Source organism: Kryptolebias marmoratus, linkage group LG24 (assembly GCF_001649575.2).
Source record: "Kryptolebias marmoratus isolate JLee-2015 linkage group LG24, ASM164957v2, whole genome shotgun sequence".
In the NCBI taxonomy this organism is placed as follows: Eukaryota; Metazoa; Chordata; class Actinopteri; order Cyprinodontiformes; family Rivulidae; genus Kryptolebias; species Kryptolebias marmoratus.
In genome coordinates, this window is record NC_051453.1 from 2,486,424 (window position 1) to 2,505,814 (window position 19,391).

The 19,391-nt window shown below is 37.5% G+C and overlaps 1 protein-coding gene and 1 long non-coding RNA gene across 2 annotated transcripts in view; one reads left to right on the plus strand and one right to left on the minus strand.

Moving 5' to 3' along the window:
• Nucleotides 1–19,391, plus strand: part of LOC108238418 (G surface protein, allelic form 156) — a 36,343-nt gene that overhangs the window by 11,093 nt on the left and 5,859 nt on the right. The window contains exons 19-46 of the mRNA XM_017420472.3: nt 361–621; nt 1,006–1,266; nt 1,666–1,932; nt 2,373–2,636; nt 3,468–3,725; nt 3,819–4,082; nt 4,637–4,897; nt 5,424–5,684; nt 5,917–6,180; nt 6,386–6,646; nt 6,918–7,178; nt 7,501–7,758; nt 7,855–8,124; nt 12,890–13,153; nt 13,289–13,549; nt 13,746–14,009; nt 14,148–14,408; nt 14,873–15,133; nt 15,436–15,696; nt 15,785–16,045; nt 16,154–16,414; nt 16,698–16,955; nt 17,031–17,291; nt 17,516–17,565; nt 17,672–17,882; nt 18,031–18,291; nt 18,503–18,763; nt 18,889–19,149. Of these exons, the coding sequence (XP_017275961.1) occupies nt 361–621; nt 1,006–1,266; nt 1,666–1,932; nt 2,373–2,636; nt 3,468–3,725; nt 3,819–4,082; nt 4,637–4,897; nt 5,424–5,684; nt 5,917–6,180; nt 6,386–6,646; nt 6,918–7,178; nt 7,501–7,758; nt 7,855–8,124; nt 12,890–13,153; nt 13,289–13,549; nt 13,746–14,009; nt 14,148–14,408; nt 14,873–15,133; nt 15,436–15,696; nt 15,785–16,045; nt 16,154–16,414; nt 16,698–16,955; nt 17,031–17,291; nt 17,516–17,565; nt 17,672–17,882; nt 18,031–18,291; nt 18,503–18,763; nt 18,889–19,149 (7,068 nt within the window). The remainder of the gene's footprint in view (nt 1–360; nt 622–1,005; nt 1,267–1,665; nt 1,933–2,372; nt 2,637–3,467; nt 3,726–3,818; nt 4,083–4,636; nt 4,898–5,423; nt 5,685–5,916; nt 6,181–6,385; nt 6,647–6,917; nt 7,179–7,500; nt 7,759–7,854; nt 8,125–12,889; nt 13,154–13,288; nt 13,550–13,745; nt 14,010–14,147; nt 14,409–14,872; nt 15,134–15,435; nt 15,697–15,784; nt 16,046–16,153; nt 16,415–16,697; nt 16,956–17,030; nt 17,292–17,515; nt 17,566–17,671; nt 17,883–18,030; nt 18,292–18,502; nt 18,764–18,888; nt 19,150–19,391) is intronic.
• LOC112450655 lies at nt 2,211–4,811 on the minus strand. Its single transcript, XR_003039337.2, has 3 exons — nt 4,701–4,811; nt 2,463–2,644; nt 2,211–2,281 (listed from the first exon to the last, which is right to left on the minus strand). It is a non-coding gene; the product is annotated as an uncharacterized LOC112450655 (long non-coding RNA).

Consider the following 19,391-nt stretch of genomic DNA (forward strand, 5'->3'; position numbering starts at 1 on the left):
TTTTGTTTACTAAAATAATTTCAGTGACTGTTAGAAAGAATGTATTTTATTTTATTAACATTTTTTGTTTTGTATGGTGAGAATATTGTAAACACTTTAAGTGATAATATACAGACGCTGGTGCACTCTCATAGTCAAAAAGACAGTGTGATTTTTTTTTTGTGCAGTGGATCAACCTATTGTAAGGTCACTTTAACAAGTTTGAAATCAGTTCCATTTTAAATTAATCTTAAAATGTAATATAATTTTTTTAAATCAAAAAAGAATGAAAGGTTTTACTTTTAAATAGAACAAACTTAGATTTTTTTTTAGTTAATATGGACATCTTGAGGTGTTAAGAAACAGTTTTCTCTCACCCAGCACCCTGCACCCTTGCAAATGTGAAGTACCAGTACTCCTGTGGAACTGGGACTGCCTCGGTAAGCTGGAACATGACTTTGGGTCAGAACAGCGTCTACGTTCGAGCTCAATCTGGGAACCATTCAGTCTCCTGCAGCACCAGCCAGGACACTAGCTGCTCACTGCCTGCACTGCTGTGCAGTCGCACATACAACATCGAAGTCACAGTGACGGCTGACAACTGCAGCAGCACTGTGCCTGCTGTGGCGCAGATACAGACCGGTAAGAGTTGAAAGCTCAACAGGGGTTGTTTTAGAGGTGATGTGTGGGTCGTCCAATCTGTCTGTGCATCTAAATTTGAGAATTTCTGTAAAGTGTGTCTTTATTTTTAATGTTTTCATTGACTTGAGAAGTAAGCACTATTAATCTGTTATGGTTATTAATCTGTTAATAAATTTTTGTATGATGTAAATAGAAGCAAGTGGACATAACAAAAAGCATAGTTTAAAAAGAATTGTTATAATTTTACATAATGGATTGGGATAAAGTAACAACACATCTGGTAAAGAAAAAATTAAGTATATAATTGCATATAAGTCCATATGTTCTTCAAAAAATACTGTTTGTGCCAGCTTATAAAGACTCTGTCATGTGTCTTTCTATCAGCCCCTTGTGCTCCAACAAATATCAGTGCTTCACTGTTGTGTGAGAACAACACAGCCAAGGTGAGCTGGCAGCCCAGTCCCGGGGTGGTGTCGTACAGTGTGAATGCAACTGGAGGAAATGGGGAAGTGAAACAATGCACCACAAACACCTCAACTTGTCTGATACCAAACATGAACTGTGGTCAGACCTTCATCATTACTGTCAGCCCCTACTCTAAACAATGCAAGGGCCAAGACAGCCAGACATTCAACTTTGTTTCAGGTACGAAAAAATGGAAACAAGCAGAAGTTATACCTTTAAACATGACTAAAATGTGCCTTTTTGTTTTTAATGATTGGTTTACAGTTCATTTTACCACTTGAATTTCTAATTTCTCTTTTACTTTTGACATGTTTTTTCAAACATGTATAATTTTGTTGAATTTAACTTTCTGTTCTGTGATTACTATTTCTATCTGACTGCACTGATTTCCTAAACTAGAAAGAAATGTATTAACAAATTATACATAGACTAATTTATCAGCATAAAAACAGAATTTTTGTTATTTCTCTACAAAAAAATTACTACAAACAGAGGAGAGGTTAAAATTATATTATCATTCACTTACAGACCAATAGCATAATCTTTCCTGATTGTTTCTTTATGACAACTCTCTTGCAGGCCCCTGTCCTCCCACAAACATCCTGGCGTCGCTGCAGTGTGCCGGTAACATTGGTTATGTGACCTGGAATGCTGCCTTGAGGGCAGATCTGTACATGGTAAAAGCTTTGTCTTCTGTCGCAAATGGACATGTCCACAACTGCTCTTCCAGTGGAACAAGTTGCTCCCTCACAGACCTGAACTGTGGAGGGACGGTCGCCATCACTGTGGTCACCATAGAAAGAGGCTGCCAGAGCCAACCCAGCAGCCCATTAATGTTCAAGACAGGTCAGAATGCCATAGCATTAATTTGAAATCGGTGTGATTATTTTGCTTCCTTTCCAATACTGGGATAAGAGCTGAAACTACTTCACAATACACTGCCCAGGTGGTCTTAAAATTCTGCCTTATAGAATAACTCTTAAAGCTCCTGCAAACCCACCACTGCAGAGTGTTACATTAAAATAAAACCCAGTCTTGACGCTGACTCATTCAGACTTTCACATTTATGAGTATTTTACTATTAGTTCATCCTACTAATAAAAAACATAAAAAAACAAAGCACTTGACTTTACCTTTGATGCTAAGCTGTCCATCCAGAGGTTCATTTGCAGCTACCAGTTAACTCATACATTTTCTTGGAAACAAAGATAAAAAAAAAAAAAAGTAATTATTTCCACATTTATAGAATTAAATCAACACATGCAAACTGTCTTGTTTCTTCTCAGCCATCTGCCCACCCTCTGGTGTGATTGGGGAGACCACTTGCAACAACAATGACATCACAGTAAGATGGAACCAGTATCCAGAATTTGTACCTGGGTATTTCATCCGCTCCCAGGAATCAGGTGGGGTTGCTGCCAACTCCACCACATCGCAGACATTTCACGCGCTCACTGGGCTAAAGTGTGGCATGCAGTATACGTTTGAGGTGGCCACCAGGGACTTTCAGTGCACCAGTGTCTTCAGCAAGCCGATACAAGCCGAAACAGGTTTGTATCTGCATGAAATAAGGATCAAAAACCAAAATATGTTTTGCTGAATTGAGGTCAATTATATAGGGGTAAAAGAAAGTTAGAGAAATAACCATAACAATGTTTATTGCACTATTATTTCTGTAATCTAACTAGCAGTTCGTGTTCTAAATATAACCTAAATCACAAAAGAAGAAAAAGCAGTAAAAGTTCACATGTATAAAGGTAGAACAGTTGTGTTTGTAATTTTAAATTAATTAATTAATCAGTGAAATCAGTAATCTTGAAAAATTCTGTCCTCTTTTCCCACAAACATCTAATTGATATATTAAACTGTTTTACCTCTTTTAACATATCTTTATACAACAATACATGCTGGTAATTTGTATTTTAGTTGACATTTACATAAATATTATTCTAATATTCCTGTTCAAATGTATTTAAGGTAAGAGACTGGTTAATTTTACATGTGTACATGTTTTACCTCATTCATGTGATAAACTAATAATTTCAAGTTAGGTTTTTTATAAATTTAAACTAATTTTTAATTATTTAAAGTACAGTTTTAAAGGTTTCTGTATGAAGGTGTCCTTATTTAACAAGTATTTATTAGCATATATAAGATAGATCAGTTGGTCCTTTTCAGGCTTAATTTATTTGTTTTTCTTTTTAGTCTTTTAGATTTATGGTTTTAAATATTTATTCAGGCAATCTAATTACAACAAATTATGTTTCAGCTCACCATTAACAGATGTTATTTCTGTTTCAGTATTTCAGAATGTTTCATCCTGTTTTCTTTATTATTTTAGATCATTTTTACAGCTCATATTTTATTTTTGTCTCTCTCAGCCCCCTGCCCTCCAACCAACCTGACTGTAAAAGCTGAATGTGGCACCAGTACAGCAACTCTGGCCTGGGCTCCAAGTGCATACGCCATCTCATACACAGCTACACTAATTGGCACCCACGGACATGTGGTCTACTGCTCTGCTAACACAACAACCTGCTCAGCAAAGGTGGACTGTGGACGCCAGTATTCAGCAGTTGTGGTTGCTTTTACAGCAACATGCAACAGCGGCCAGTCAGCTAATTTAACTTTTGCTTCAGGTGAATGACTCCCATTCCAAATAATATTTTTAGTTTTTCACCTAAAAGCCATTCGACAAATGACTTCATCAATAATCTGTTTCCCTCCAACAGCTCCCTGTTTGCCTGAAGAGGTCCAGGCAAACCTGAGTTGCAGCTCCAATTCCTTTGCAGTGCAGTGGAAAGCAAATACTGCACAGATCGAAATGTACACTGCGCTTGCTATTGGCAGTGACAACTCAACTGAAACGTGTGACACCCTGACCTCCAAATGCACCATCCAAAACCTAAAATGTGGCCTCTTGTACGGCATAGTTGTCACTACATCATCTGTCAACTGTGAGACCATTGGGGGCTCCGACTACCACATGTACTCAGGTAGTGACTGTTAAATGTAATGATTTTTAATGAACTGAAGAAGGTTTCACTAAATAGTTACTAACATAATAATGTTATTGCTGTACATGCATACATGACTGGCACTGATGCACGTAGTCTTAAGAAATGGATAATGTGGAAAAGTATTGCTGTTACATAGGCATTTCAGCTTTGTAACGTTTTTAGTGTCAGTGTAGATGATTAATAAAAATAATGGAGACACAAGCAAACATACATGTAGCAAAGGATATTTGGATGCTGCAGTAACATGGCTTGTATCTTACACATTAGGCCCTCAGGGTAACACACTTCCTTAAGGATTCTATGACTAAAAATAAAATCAATGCTTTTTTTGGCTTGAAAATTCAAGACTGCCATGCTATCAGTCTGCTCAAAATTCTGCTGCTCTTGGAATCCCAGTTTTCCTTGAGACAATTACCTTTGACATATTCTCCTACTACTTTACTCATCGTACTCATGTAACACCTGTTTGAATCTGTTTTTTTTTTTGACAAACTCACTGTATTTTAATAACTCATCTTTTTCATCATCAGCTCCCTGTATGCCGAACAACGTGTCTGTGGATTTGCAATGCAGCAATAACAAGGCATTAGTCACCTGGGGAAACTCAGGCCCAGATCAAAATCAGGTGGTAACAGCTGTGGACAGCAATGGACTGGTCACCACCTGCAACTCCAGCAGCTCCAACTGCATCTTTGACCAGCTGAGCTGTGGGAAGAAATACCTCATCAGTGTTGTCAGCTACACCAACTCATGCAGAAGTGAACCAACTGTTGCCAGGGAGCTCACCACAGGTATTCATACTGCAGAAAAGAGTGTGCAGTTACAGAACTACTTATCAATGATGATTTCACTGATTTTGCTGTGAGTTTCCAAAGTATTTAAAAACAGAAAAACTGCTCAACAACAGAGCATTAATAAAATCATTCATGCATCCAACATCTATTGAAGCATTGATAGATGAACTGGTTCCAGGTTAATCTGGGTGCAATATGAGGTACATCTTTATAAACTGATTATTAAAGTACAATAATTTATTCATAGTCTGATACGAAGACATGAATATTGATGCATTGTCAAAAGCCATATTATTTATACAGTATCTTCACATTTGTTCATAATTTTAAATGGTTGTACCAGCAACAAGCTGAATTTTAATTAGCTTGTTGGGGCAATCAACCTGGCTTCTAATAAGCTTAACTATAACAGGAAGTTACAGTGTTTTACATCAACCATCAATTCAGCAAATCTACTACATGTAAAATAAAAGATGATATGCCTAAAAGTGAGTTATACTAACCTCTTTTTATCCCCTCAAAGCTCCATGTGTCCCTACCAACGTCACAGGACAAGTAGACTGTAATACTGGTATGACAGGGGTCACATGGGCTGCATCCCTTGGTACCACATCATATACTGTCTATGCCAAGGGCAGCCTCGGCCACAACGCTGAATGTACCAACACAAACACGTACTGTAACTTCCCTAGCCTGGTCTGTGGACAGGACTACACCATTACTGTGGTGGCTCGCCATCCCACCTGTGCCAGTTTGGTCAGCAAGGAAATCATTGTGTCCACAGGTAAAAAATTACAACCAGATAAGCCGTCATTATTACATTGAAAAGTATAAAATGATCAAATCAAATTATGATTGCTACCCATAAACCTGTCATGCTTTTATCATAATTAGTGCCACCCTGGGAAGTGTCTACCCTGGGAAAGAACACTGAAGTCTTTAGTCAACACAATAAACACACATAATTCCTCTAACCACATGTGTGCTGCTCCTTCTTTCCATTTCTCTCTATGTAGCTCCTTGTCCTTACACTGGTCTGAACACATCTCTGGACTGCAGCACCAACACATTCTCAGCTTCTTGGACTCCTGGCAGCGGCAACATCTACTACATTGTCACGGCTGACGCTGTTAACATCGCAGACCATCAGACCTGCTCAACAAACAGCTCCTCTTGTAACATCAGCTCCCTGCGCTGCGGGGAAATGTACAGAGTCAGCATCAGTGGACAGGGAAAGAAGTGTCCCAGTCCTGTCCAAAGCATAAACACAATAATCGCATGTAAGTTTCTTTACATTATTATGTGACTTTTTGTTGATAGAAAAAGCTTAACACTAAGACAAAAATCACGTGTTCTTTAACTTATTTATTTCACTTATGCTAAATTGGATTATGAATTACACAAAACCTTAAAATGTGTTTTCCTGTGATAATGCCTGTGGTAATGTAAAATATCGGACTCACTGATTCTGTTTCGCTCCCCCAGCTGCATGTCCTCCCACCCAGCTGAAAGTAAACTCTTCCTGTGCATCGAACGGCATCACAGTGTCATGGCTGGCCTCGAAGGGCTCGGCCTCCTACATGGCCGTGGCTGAAAATGCACAAGGCCGCCAGTGGTCCTGCAACACCTCCAGCACCACCTGCCAGATATCTAATCTGATGTGTGGACAGGAGGTTAAGGTCTACGTTGCTGGAATTAACTGGAACTGCATAGGAGCCAAGAGTGAAATAAAAACAATTCACACAGGTGAGACTATGAATCTAAGTAATATATTACTTTGCTATTGTTTTAAGCTGTTGTACTGTTTTACTGTTGTAAGCAGATTTTACTTTATAATCTTTATTCTCATTTATTGTTTAACATTTCTTTTGTCCCTCCTGTTATCAGGCAAGCTTCTAAAATTACTTAGAGCTAATTTGTTGTTTATTTCAGCGACTCCAATATTATAATATATATAGATATATATCCGATATACTACAATATAGTGACCAGACTTGGCTTTTTGCTCTCTCCTTAGTTCCATGTGTGCCAGAGAACATACAGACTGATCTTGATTGTCTGTCTGGTGTCCTCAACATCACCTGGCAGGTGACAGGTTACTTCAGACAGTTCTACGCGTCTGTGGTGAACAGCAACGGTCAAGTCAGCTCCTGCCTGACCAATAGCTTTTCCTGCGTAGTCAGCAGCTTGCAGTGTGAGATGACATACAGTGTGGCAGTGATGGCCCAAAATGAGGTCTGCAACAGCTCCCTCAGCCCCGCGAAACAAGTTACTACAGGTAATAATTTTTAATAAACAGAAATATGAAGAGTATGCATCTCTTTTTCTTGGAAATTTTGAAAAAAAAAGTTTCTCCTTGAGTTCATGTGATTAAATCTAAAAGCTCAAGAACTTTAAATTTAAGAATACAAGCCAAAAAAGTAACATCTGGAAGCAACTTGGTCCTATTGTCAACAACAAATGAATACACTCATCTTTTAAAACCTTTTACATTTTTGTGTGTGACTGAGGTTTTCATACGTAAGAAAATAAGACTCACTTTTCCGAGTCAATCATCTTTTTAACCTTTAACTCAAATTCTTTTTTACCTTTCCACTCAGCTCCCTGCCCACTGTCGTCTTTCCTTCCTGTTATGAACTGTGGCACTGGAGTTGTAACGGTTACCTGGACCAACAATGTGGCGGGGGTTGTTCACACAGTGTATGCAGGTGATGCTTTAGGCCACATGTCTAACTGCAGTGGCACAAACAGCTGTAATCTTAGGGCACTCAGCTGTGGGTCGAAGTACAGCATCACCATCACACCATCCAGGAATGGATGTGTCGGCAGAAACAGCTCTCCAAAAGTAATTACAACAGGTAAGCAGAAAAATACTGATATTGCATTTGTATTAGAACATGGCAATCAGGTTCAAAAGGATGTTATAATTAATTTTATAATATGTCTTCCCTCAGTTCCCTGTGTACCTCATCTCTTGAATGTGGAGATGGACTGCCTGTCAAACTCAGCGTGGGCCATATTTAATCAATCTTCTGGGGCTGAAGAATACGTCATCACAGCAACAAACAGTCAGGGTACCATCCAGACATTTGGCTGTAACCTCACAATAGATGGGACGTGTTCTCTTCCACAACTGATGTGCAGCCAGAATCTTACCTTCACCATGCAGGCCCAGGACCAACAGTGCACCAGTGGGAAGAGCAATGCTGTCAGAACTGAAACAGGTAAATAAAAAAAAATACAACAAAACATTTCATGAAAAAGAAAAAGTCTAGATACTAAAAACAAGAAGGCAAAAAGTCATTTCAAATGTTTACTTTATATTGAGGAATTATGTTCTCAGTATAAACGCAGTATAACCCAGCCCAGCTATATTGTGGATTTTATCTGATCTTATTTCAACTGTTTCTGCATTTTATATAATGCCATTAATAATAATGTCATTATAACCTAGTATTTTTTACAGAACCTAGTTTAAGTTACAATTTAGTTTAGTTTAGTTTAGTTTATTCATTTCATTAAAAAACAACAAATTTTATATACATGGAAAAAAAAAACACAAAAGAAAAAACAAGAAAAGAAAAAATAAAAATAAAAATAAAAATCCATATATGTATCTTAAAAAACTCAAATAATATGAAATGAAAGGCAGCAGAAGGAAGAAAAAAATCTTATAATATCTGCTCCTTTTTACCAAAAACAAGTTCACAAAACAGAAAATCTATGTCATTAACAAACAACAGACAATATTATCTAATCCCACCAGAACAAAAATTTATGAAGATACACATTATTCAGTTTCGTATTTCTTTAAAAGTCCAACTTTTATCCTTTTTTTAAACGTACACAGTGATCCTGCATTCTTTTCATCACTTCCCAAAACATTCCACAGCTTTATTCCTTGAACTAAAGTACACCGTTCCTTCAGACTAGTTCTGAATTTAGGTTTTACAAATATATCTGTCCCTTTAAGATTATAACAGCACTTTCTCTTTACAAAATTTACTTGGATGTTTAATGGTAATATGTTTTTATGTGCCTTATACATAATCAACAGAATATTATAATCAACCAAATCTAAGAACTTCAATATTTTCAATTTATGAAATAATAAATTTGAAGGGTGACGACAATGTTTTCCAGTAATAATTCTTACAGCTCTTTTTTGTAATAAAAAAACAGGATTTGTAATTGTCTTACATGCCTTCCCCCAGACTTCAATACAATAAACCAAGTGTGGAACTATTATTGCATTATACAACATATACATTGCTTTATCATTAAACAACTCCCTTACTTTGTACAGAACACCAATAGATTTAGCCAACTTTGTTCTTAAATATTTTATGTGAGGTCTCCATGTCAGCCCCTCGTCAATCACTACACCCAAAAACTTCACCTCACTGACTCTACAAATCTCAACCCCATTTACCCTAAATGGAACATCAATAGTTTTCTTTTTATTATTAAATACCATGTAATTAGTTTTCTCCAAATTCACTGATAGTTTATTAAGGCTAAACCAAGTTTGTATTTTAACAAATTCCGTTTTCATCGTTTCCAACATTTGTTTCATATCTTTACCTGAACAAAAGAATGTAGTATCATCTGCAAATAAAACACATTTGAAAAGGTCTGACACATTTACCAGATCATTCACATACAGTATAAACAACTTTGGTCCAAGCACAGAACCCTGAGGAACTCCACATGTTACATTACAAAGTTCAGATCTTACTCCATTTATTTCTACAAACTGTTTCCTATCTTTCAAATAGCTCGATATCCACTGTAATGCCGGTCCTCTAATGCCATATTTATTCAGCTTTTCGAGGAGAATACTATGGTCAATAGTGTCAAATGCTTTTTTTAAATCGACAAAAATGCTTGCACCATACTGCTTTTGGTCAACAGCGGTTGTTGTTTGTTCAATTAAATCCATAAGAGCCATTGCTGTGGAGTTTTTTGCTCTGAATCCGTATTGACTACTACTTAAAATATTATGTTTGCTGATGAATTGATCCAATCTTGTCACAAATAATTTCTCTAAAATCTTTGAAAACTGTGGCAGCAATGATATTGGTCTGTAATTGCTAAACACACATTTTTCTCCATTTTTATATATAGGAATTACCTTAGCTATTTTCATATGATCTGGAAAAATTCCTGTTAAAAATGACAAATTGCATATATATGTAAATGGCTCAATAACACAACCAATTATCTCCTTCACTACCATCATATCCATATTACTCCAATCTTTTGACCTTTTATCTGCAAATTCTTTTACGATACTCAATATTTCTTCTTCATCAATTTCTCCAAGAAAGATGCTGTTGACACAACCCCTGACTGTATGACTCACGTCACTGTCAACCTTTGGTATTTTTGCTGCAAGATTTGGACCAACATTTACATAATAATGATTAAATTCATTTGTTATTTCACTTTGATCATGAATTTCCTTGTTATCCTTTATAAAATATTGTGAAATACCTGATTTCATTTTATGATTATTTAAAACACTATTCATTATTCGCCATGTTTCTTTCGTATCACCGTTACTCTTATTTAATAAATCACTGTAATATTCCTTCTTATGTTTTCTTATAATCCATACCAACTTATTTTTGTATGTCTTGTATCTGTTTTCTGCTTCTTTTGTTCTTAATTTCAAGAAGCATGAATACAAATGATTCTTTTTTTTACAAGCATTTTTCAACCCTTTAGTCACCCATGGTTTGTCAACAACATCTCTCCTTACAGATTTTTTTTGCACACAATTTTTTTCGTACAGAGTTCCCAGAATATTCATAAATACATTATATGCTCTGTTTGCATCACCAACATACACTTTTTGCCAGCTTTGTTTTTTTAAGTCCTCTCTCAATTTATCCAAAGCTTTTTTTGTTGTGTTTATCATTATCTTATTTGTTTTAACTGCCGGTTTGGTACATTGATAATGTTTATAAAAAGTAAAGACAGGTAAATGATCACTTATATCTGTTGTCAAAAGTCCACTTAAAACCTCTCCGTTTCTATCATTCGTAAAAATATTATCAATCACTGTTGCAGTTAATGTTGTAATTCTTGTTGGTTTCGATATTAAAGGATAGAGGCCCAAACTAAACATTGTATTTAGAAACATAATATTTGAATCAGTTTGATTTCCTAAATCGATGTTAAAATCACCACACAAAAAAACAGTTTTACTATAACTCATTACGAAGAGCTCAATGATTTTATCGGAAAATAGCTCTATATTTGCGTCTGGTGAACGATACACACAGCTGATTATTATATTCTTAGAATTCTCATTTAATATCTCAATTGTAATCATTTCCATCACACCATCAATGGCTATTGACATACTATCCTTGACCTTACATTTTATTTCCGAATTGATAAACAATGCAACTCCCCCACCTCTTTTATTGTTTCTATTCCTGTGATATAATTCATATCCTTCTATTTGTACACTATTCATATTTTCATTGTTGAACCATGTTTCTGAAACTGCTATTGCACTGAAACGTCTATTTAACTGTTTTAAATAGTCTGTTATTTTTGATAAATTTGCATTCAAACTTCTGCTATTGAAATGAATTATTGATAGACCTCCATTTAACATTTTATTACCCTTAAATTGTTCTTCATTATAATATTCACAGTGATTATTTTCTGGAAAGAGATTTATATCTATCATACCATCTACATTATATATTTTAGTCTCTGAATCTTTGTGAATGTCCATATTTTAAATGTGTACTATGCCCATTTTCAGTAACTTGCTTTAGATCATTTTGATTCAAACTGATATCTCATTATGATGTTTGTCCACTCCTGAACTCCTTTAACTCCTTTAACTCATTTATCATTTTTGCTTGTGACCCCTCTTCCACTCTAATCCAGACATGCCCGTTTCGTGTCCAGGTTGCTGTGATGTGTTTCTGTTTTTTTAAGAACCTTGCCTCTCTCGCAATGTTGCCATTTTTTTTTTGTTAAATGTTCATTGATGTACACTTTTGTTCCCTTCAACTTTTTGCCTTGCACTAAGAGGTCATTTTTTATTTTTCTACTGATAAATTTGATTACAATTTTTGGTTCGTCTGCCTTGCTAGGCAGGGTATGACAGATGGATATTGTCTCTTTTTGAATATGAATGTCTTTACTGTGTAAAAAGGTCAGTACCTGTTGTTCAAGAGTTTGTAGTTCGCCTTGTGGAGCTTCTTCTGTTGTTATACCTCCTGAAGTGACTCGTGCGTATGATCGATGTTTAGTCTTCAGTCCAGTTATAATTACTTCGTCTACAATTTGGGTTGTTTATCTATTTATTTGCATTTATTTCATCTGAATGATATACTTAAATAGAATTTCTTTTTCCTAAACAAGTTACATGGCAAAGGATATACTTGTCCTATACAAAATGTCCTGCACCATTTATTTTAAATATCTTTTCTTTCAAATATTTGGAAATGTAAATTAAAGGGGTTTTATTAAACAATTTTACATTTGACTGAAAATAGATCTTTTTGTACACATTCTCTCACACTAAGCTAACTGCGCATGTAATGGTCATCAGAAGCAATTTAAGGTTCAATGTCTGACATAAGAGCATGTCAGTGGGTGTAAATACAGTTTATATATTGACTTTATTGCAGAAAAATGACTTAGGCAGCAGTAACGGTACTGAAAATGGTTTTTTTTTCCTGAAAGTCTGGGCGATTTCAGTTATTTAGAACCTGAGCGGAGTCTTTGGGTGAATTATAGTCTTTTCTATTTTATGGTTGATACTGTAATTTTAAAAAGTATTTATACATTTTAAAAACACATTTTAACTTTCTAATTAATCCACTTTAGCTTTACCAGTGCATGAATGAACAATTGTGCCTGTGTAGGTAACAAACAACACGCTTATTGTGAATGAAGATGATGAGCATTTGAAACTTTACCCTAAAGTGTTTTTGTTTTGTTTTTTTTCTCCCACAGCTCCTTGTGCTCCTCAGAATATAACAGACACAATGAACTGCAACAATGGAACCATGACATTCACTTGGTCAGCTGTTCCTGGGGCGATAACATACTCAGCAATGCTGGAACGCCTGACTGGTGACATATCCAACTGCTGCAGCACATCTGGAACTAGCTGCAATGTAAACAACTTGCCGTGTGGAGAAATGTACAACCTGTACGTCAGAGCTGAGGGACGAACCTGCAACAGCTCAGAGAGTGAAGGGCACGTCACCAAGACATGTACAAGACACCGCTGTTTTTATTTATTTAACAAATAAAAATATCCCTAATGTTTAGAAAATCATAGATAAATGTAGTTTTTTATGTAAAACAAAAAAAAAAGAAAGCACAGTTGATATTTTTTATTTGTCTCAGTGGCATGTGTTCCTGGGAACCTTAAAGCCAATGTGAGCTGCAGCAACAATGTGGCTTCCATGTCATGGAACCTCAGCCAGGGAGGACAGCGTTACAGCGTGACAGCAGTGGGCAGCAATGGCCTGGTGGACACGTGCAGTTCGCTTGACAACAAGTGTGATCTGTCCAATCTGCAGTGTGGACAGTACTACACAGCCACTGTGACTGCAGAGGACATACGATGCAAGAGCAAACCAAGTAACAGTGTGAAAATTAAGACAGGTATGTGTTTGACAGCTGAGTGAAGAGTAACCTCAAAAAGTCAGAAATACTTTTAAACGCTTATAGTAACAATTGCCAAATGATTCTCAAACTTCCGTTTGAAAGATTAGAAGCAGTTTTAAACTCTAAAAGGTCTTTAATACTTATTCAAGAAATTAAACAGATCATACCCATTTTAAATGTCTTTTCTGAACAGTACCATGCACTCCAACAAATACCTCCTCCAAGATTAGCTGTGAGGCCAATTCTCTGACTGTTTCCTGGTCTAAGAGCGCTGGAGCTGACTCCTACATTGCCACGTTTCGGGACAGCAATGGCCAAAGAACCACCTGTCAGGGCACAACTGAGGGCTCGTGCAATGTGACAGGACTCGGTTGTGGTCAGGTCTACCATGTCTCTGTTGTCTCCTCTGATGGATACTGTGAAAGCCCACCCACACCTGTGCTTGACACACCTTCAGGTAGGTGTACTGTAGATAAGTATGAAGATAAATCAATGCAATGGTCAAGAGATAAAAGAGACATTAGTAATAAAAAACAGCAAAATATCTAATGCCATGTCATAAAAAGATTTTTTGTATTTTCTGGTCATCTCTCAGTCCCATGTAAAGCAAGACAAATCGAGGCAAAGATGGACTGCTACACAAGGATAGCCCAGGTGTCGTGGTACCCGAGTGATGGAGGTTTGAAGTACGCGGTCTTGGCCACCACAGCATCAGGCCACAACGTCTCCTGCGAGACCAACATGACCTCCTGTGATCTGGAGGAGCTGCTCTGTGGTCAGAGCTACTCTGTGTCTGTGAAATCTATGGGAGAGACCTGCAACAGCATCGCTAACATGAACGGAGAACTGATCACAGGTGAGCTGCATGTTTAATTACAAACATTACTTCTTAAACAAAAAGTCCTCCTCTTTGAAAAAGAAAGTTTATTAAAATATCTGTTGGTGCAGTAAGACTGTTTCCTTTAGGCCAGGTTAGTATTTTCTTATATTGACCATTATTATTATTTTAGTTTTCAGTTTTATGTTTATTTAAATCTTTTTAGGAACAAATATTGCAAAAGGAAGAATGATTTGGTTTAAAAACTTTTAAAATAATAAAGGCATAAATATTTACCCACCACAAAAATACAGGGATTGACTTTTTGGTTGCATTATTTCACCACATGCTAGGTTTCCTTTCTGCGGTGAAGTGTCATGGAGATATTTGTGGTTGTTTAGACAAGGAAATTGAATTATGCATTGCAGAACAGAGTTTCGTTGTATTTGCTTATTTTTAAAACTGCAACTGTTTTATTTACGTCTGTCTCCATCTTCTTATAGAGCCTTGTATCCCAAAAGACATCACTACTCACTACTTCATGACGATCGGCCAGGTGGAGTGGGACGTGACCACTGGTGCTGACTACTACACTGTTAATGGAGAAACAGAACAGGGCCTCACAGTCTCCTGCAACACCACTGATACCTCCTGTACTTTACACAACATGAACTGTGGACAGGTGTACAACATCACAGTCACAGCACAAAACCACGTGTGTGAATACATGTCTGTCTCTACTGAATCTGCAATAATTATGACAGGTGAGAAAAAATAATTTTTTAAACTTGTTTTTAATAAAAAGCTAGTTAATTACTTTTTTAGGAATGTAAAAGATATACTGAGAGATTTATTCTAAATGTGAGAGTAAAATCATAAATTTAATAAAAAAACACATTTTTGCTTCTTTTCAGAAGGTAGGCAATGTGCAGATAGATAAATGCAGATGATGTTGTGCATTTTTAATTATTTGTAATTGTTATGCTTCACATGTGCCTGTGCATGAAGCCTTACAAATGTGTCTGCTTTGCATCATTCAGTCTTTTAATTCTGTTTCTGCAATCAGAACCTTGTCCACCCAAACACGTGGAAACAAATGTGAACTGTGAGGAGAGTCAGGGAACCATATCGTGGGAGGCCAGCTGGGGTGCTGAGGGCTATGAGGTTCAGCTGATAGGACATGATGGCCACTCTCTGGCCTGCTCTAGTAACAACACCTTCTGCAGCGTAGAAGACCTCCACTGCGGGGTCACCTACAACACCACTGTCATTGCTATAGGAGAAACACTGAACAGCAACCCTTCCACAACTGTGCTGCTGGTTTCAGGTACTGTAAAATATAGAAAATTCAAATTTGAATCCACATTTGTTTGAAGATTAGTTCAGTTTTGTAATATTTCCTTTTCTGTCTTTAGCTCCCTGTGTAGCTGAGAGCTTGGCAGTTAACCTGGACTGCCACAACAACACAGCCGAAGTCTCCTGGACCTCAGCCACTGGAGCCAACTCCTACAAGGTGACTGCTGTGTCAGAAGATGGCTTCCAGTCTTCATGCGAGACTGATGGGAACCAGTGTGACTTGACAAAGCTGCAGTGTGGTCAGATGTACAGCGTCACCCTCACAAGCATCAGCGACCACTGTCAGATGGAGACACACGCTAATGTTACCTTCAACTCACGTAAGTCAAGACAGATTTCATCTGAGCTGTTAGATGGACAACGATGTGAAAACCTCTCAGAGTTGCCCCATGTTATTAATATTTTTAATAACTGAACTTGTTTTCCAGGTCCTTGTCAACTGGTGGATGTTGAAGTGGACCTACAGTGTGGGACAAGAACTGCCAACTTGTACTGGGAAGGAAAAGAAGGTGTGGAGCTCTATATTGCTACTGCCACCTCCAGCATGGGAATGACTCTGCAGTGCAACTCCACCAACACCACCTGCCTGTTCCCTGACTTGGAATGTGGGGAAACGTATAAGTTCTTCGTAGCTGCATACAATAACATGTGTGACAGTGACATCAGCAACACTGTGGAGATTCAGACAGGTAGGGGTATTTTAATGATGGTATTTTATGTTTTTTTTATAGTTCAGGTTCTAGTTTTTCATTTTGGAGAAATTGAGATTGAGTGAGATTCACCTACTGTGCATCTCAAATGCTGTACAAAAATTACACAGTGCCACAAAACAGCTGATTACTGTGGCAAAATACAAACTACAATTATGCGTTATGATCATTTGGCTCTCTCACAAATAAGCAGCGTGATCTCAAAGCAATTTCAATACCAAAAAAAAAAAAAAGAAACTCAAGATGGTTATTTATTTTCCAGAACCGTGCCAGCCAACTGGTCTGACGGTCAGTGGATCGTGCAACAATGATAACGTTACATTGGACTGGTCTGAGGCTAAAGGAGCATCACTTTACGAAGTGACTATCAGTGGACACCTGGGATACAGCGCATCTTTCCAAACCAATGATACAACAATAGAAACTGATCTGCCATGTGGACAACTGTTCAATTTCACTGTAAAAGCTAAAGATGATAGATGTGACAGCACTGTGAGACTACCTGAACAATACAAAACAGGTGCATTTCCCTTTTTTTTATTTTTTAATGTCATTTTATATGTAACGGTGATTCAACAGTTTCCAATCTTCTTAGGTCCCTGTATCCCGATCCATGTGGAGAGCTTCACACATTGTGAAGACAGTCTGGGCTCAGTAAGCTGGGCCATGGAGGCTGAAGCAGAGGGGTACATGGCCATTGCACTTGGGAAGGATGGCCACGCCCATGGGTGCATAACAAACACTACCACCTGCACCTGGAATGACCTACACTGTGGTGAAGTGTACACCGTTAACGTCGTAGCATATGGATACGCGTGCAACAGCTTGAAGAGCAACAGCACAACAATTCAGATGGGTAAACAACTTTTAAATTGTATAGATAAAAAAAGAAAAAGAAAATCAAGCTGGAAACCTGCTTGGCTTTTTAGAGGCTATATAGAGGACATATGCCCACTATTTAATCGGCTAGAATCTCCAGCATTTAACAGATATTTTGTACTTGTTTTAATCAGGATTTAAATATGAAATATTTACCAGATTTATTGGCATAAATGTTTAACATCTGCATTCTTCTTTTAGCACCTTGTATACCGCAACATTTGAAATCATCTTTTAACTGCACTACAAAGGTGACAATAGTTTTTTTTGCTCATAAACATTTATCAAATGTTTTTAAGTGTTTTGTGAAATGAACATAATAAGTAACTGAATTACATTCTTGTCGTTTTTTTAAAGGTGGCATCGTTGAGCTGGAATGCGAGTGAAACTGCTGAGTTTTACAGTGTGACTGCAGAAACCAACAGTGGCCACAAAGTGCAGCTAAGCACCAATGATACCTGGACTTTTATTTCTGAGTTCCAGTGTGGTCAGGAGTACTTCCTGTCTGTTCAGGCAGTGGACTCAGTATGTGCAAGTCGACCCAGTCAGGCTTTAACCCTTTTATCAGGTACATTCCAACTGCATATCCAACAATACTTGTTTTCAGGGTTCAAATTCTAAATTTTAAAGTAGCTCTATGTAATTTAAATGCAGTTTCCTTCATTAGGATTTAGCTGTTAGTGTTTATTTATCATCTTTCTCTTTACTTCCCTCAGAGCCATGTAGGCCCACTGCTGTCTCAAGCGCCATGAACTGCATCCCCAGTATTGCTAGGGTGTCATGGGCTGGCTCAGCTGGGGCCCTGTTCTACACCGCCACAGTAACAACAGAAGATGGCCAATCAAACAGCTGCTCCTCTGACAGCGACCAGTGCTCCATGCCCAATGTCCCCTGTGGACAGAACCACACAGTGACCGTCATCGCTTCTAACAATATTTGTGAATCTGACCCCAGTGAGAGTGACATACTGCAGTCAGGTGAATTATTAGATTTAAAATGTCATTTTGAAAAATGACATTTTTAAATACAAAAATATTTACTATGATAAAAAATATGCAATTCATTTGCATAAAAACTAATAACACCTTTAAAGTTTACTTTCACAACAATAAAATAGTTTGTTGAAAATTCCCATTTGAACAACTAAACTATCTGTAACTTCCCACTTTTTTATTTTTTTAAATCTAGTTCCTTGTATTCCTACTGATGTGGAAGTAAACATGGACTGCTCTAGCAATCAGGCAGTTGTGTCCTGGAGTGACAGCAGAGGGGCTCTGTCTTACAAAGTAGAAGCACATAGCCTACAAGGAACTAGTTCCACCTGTGAGACTGAAGACACAAGTTGTACTTTGACCAACCTGAACTGTGGATTCAAATATTCTGTCAAGGTGATAGCAGAGGACAATATCTGTTCAAGTTTGCCAAGCCCACCTGTTGAGTTCAAATCAGGTAAAGAATATTGGATTCGTATGATATGTGTGTGTGTGTGTGTTTGTTTATGTGTCACTGACTTGTTGCTTTTAGCATATTTAGGCAATAAGCACCAACAAGTGATTCTTAATGATGTCTCTTAGTTCCCTGCACACCCAACATTGGCTCGGTGGTTTTGGCCTGCTATACCAACTCGGCCTTTTTGGACTGGTCGTATGCTGAAGGGGCCTTGAACTACACTGCAACAGCACAGTCCTCCAGCGGTCATGTTTCCACCTGCACCTCCAATGGCACCAATTGCGAGTTGGAGAAGCTGCAGTGCAGCCAGACTTATAATGTGACCACTGTGGCCTCAGATGAACAGTGCAGCAGTCCACCAAGCACTGAGCTGCAGGTGGAATCAGGTAACCACTCAAAAGCAAACAACAAATTGAAAACTTTATGACAATGATTTGCTAAAATGTACCCCTCTAAATGGACCTGGTAACATCTTTGTTTTGCCTCACAACATCAGCATCAGTTACTCTCTTAAACCTGGCTAACCTCTAGGTTTTTTATTAAGTCAGAAGTGTACCTGGTTATTAACATACTTGGTTAATTTAATTTCCTCTTGAGTAATCATCCTTCACATTCTTTTACTTTCTCC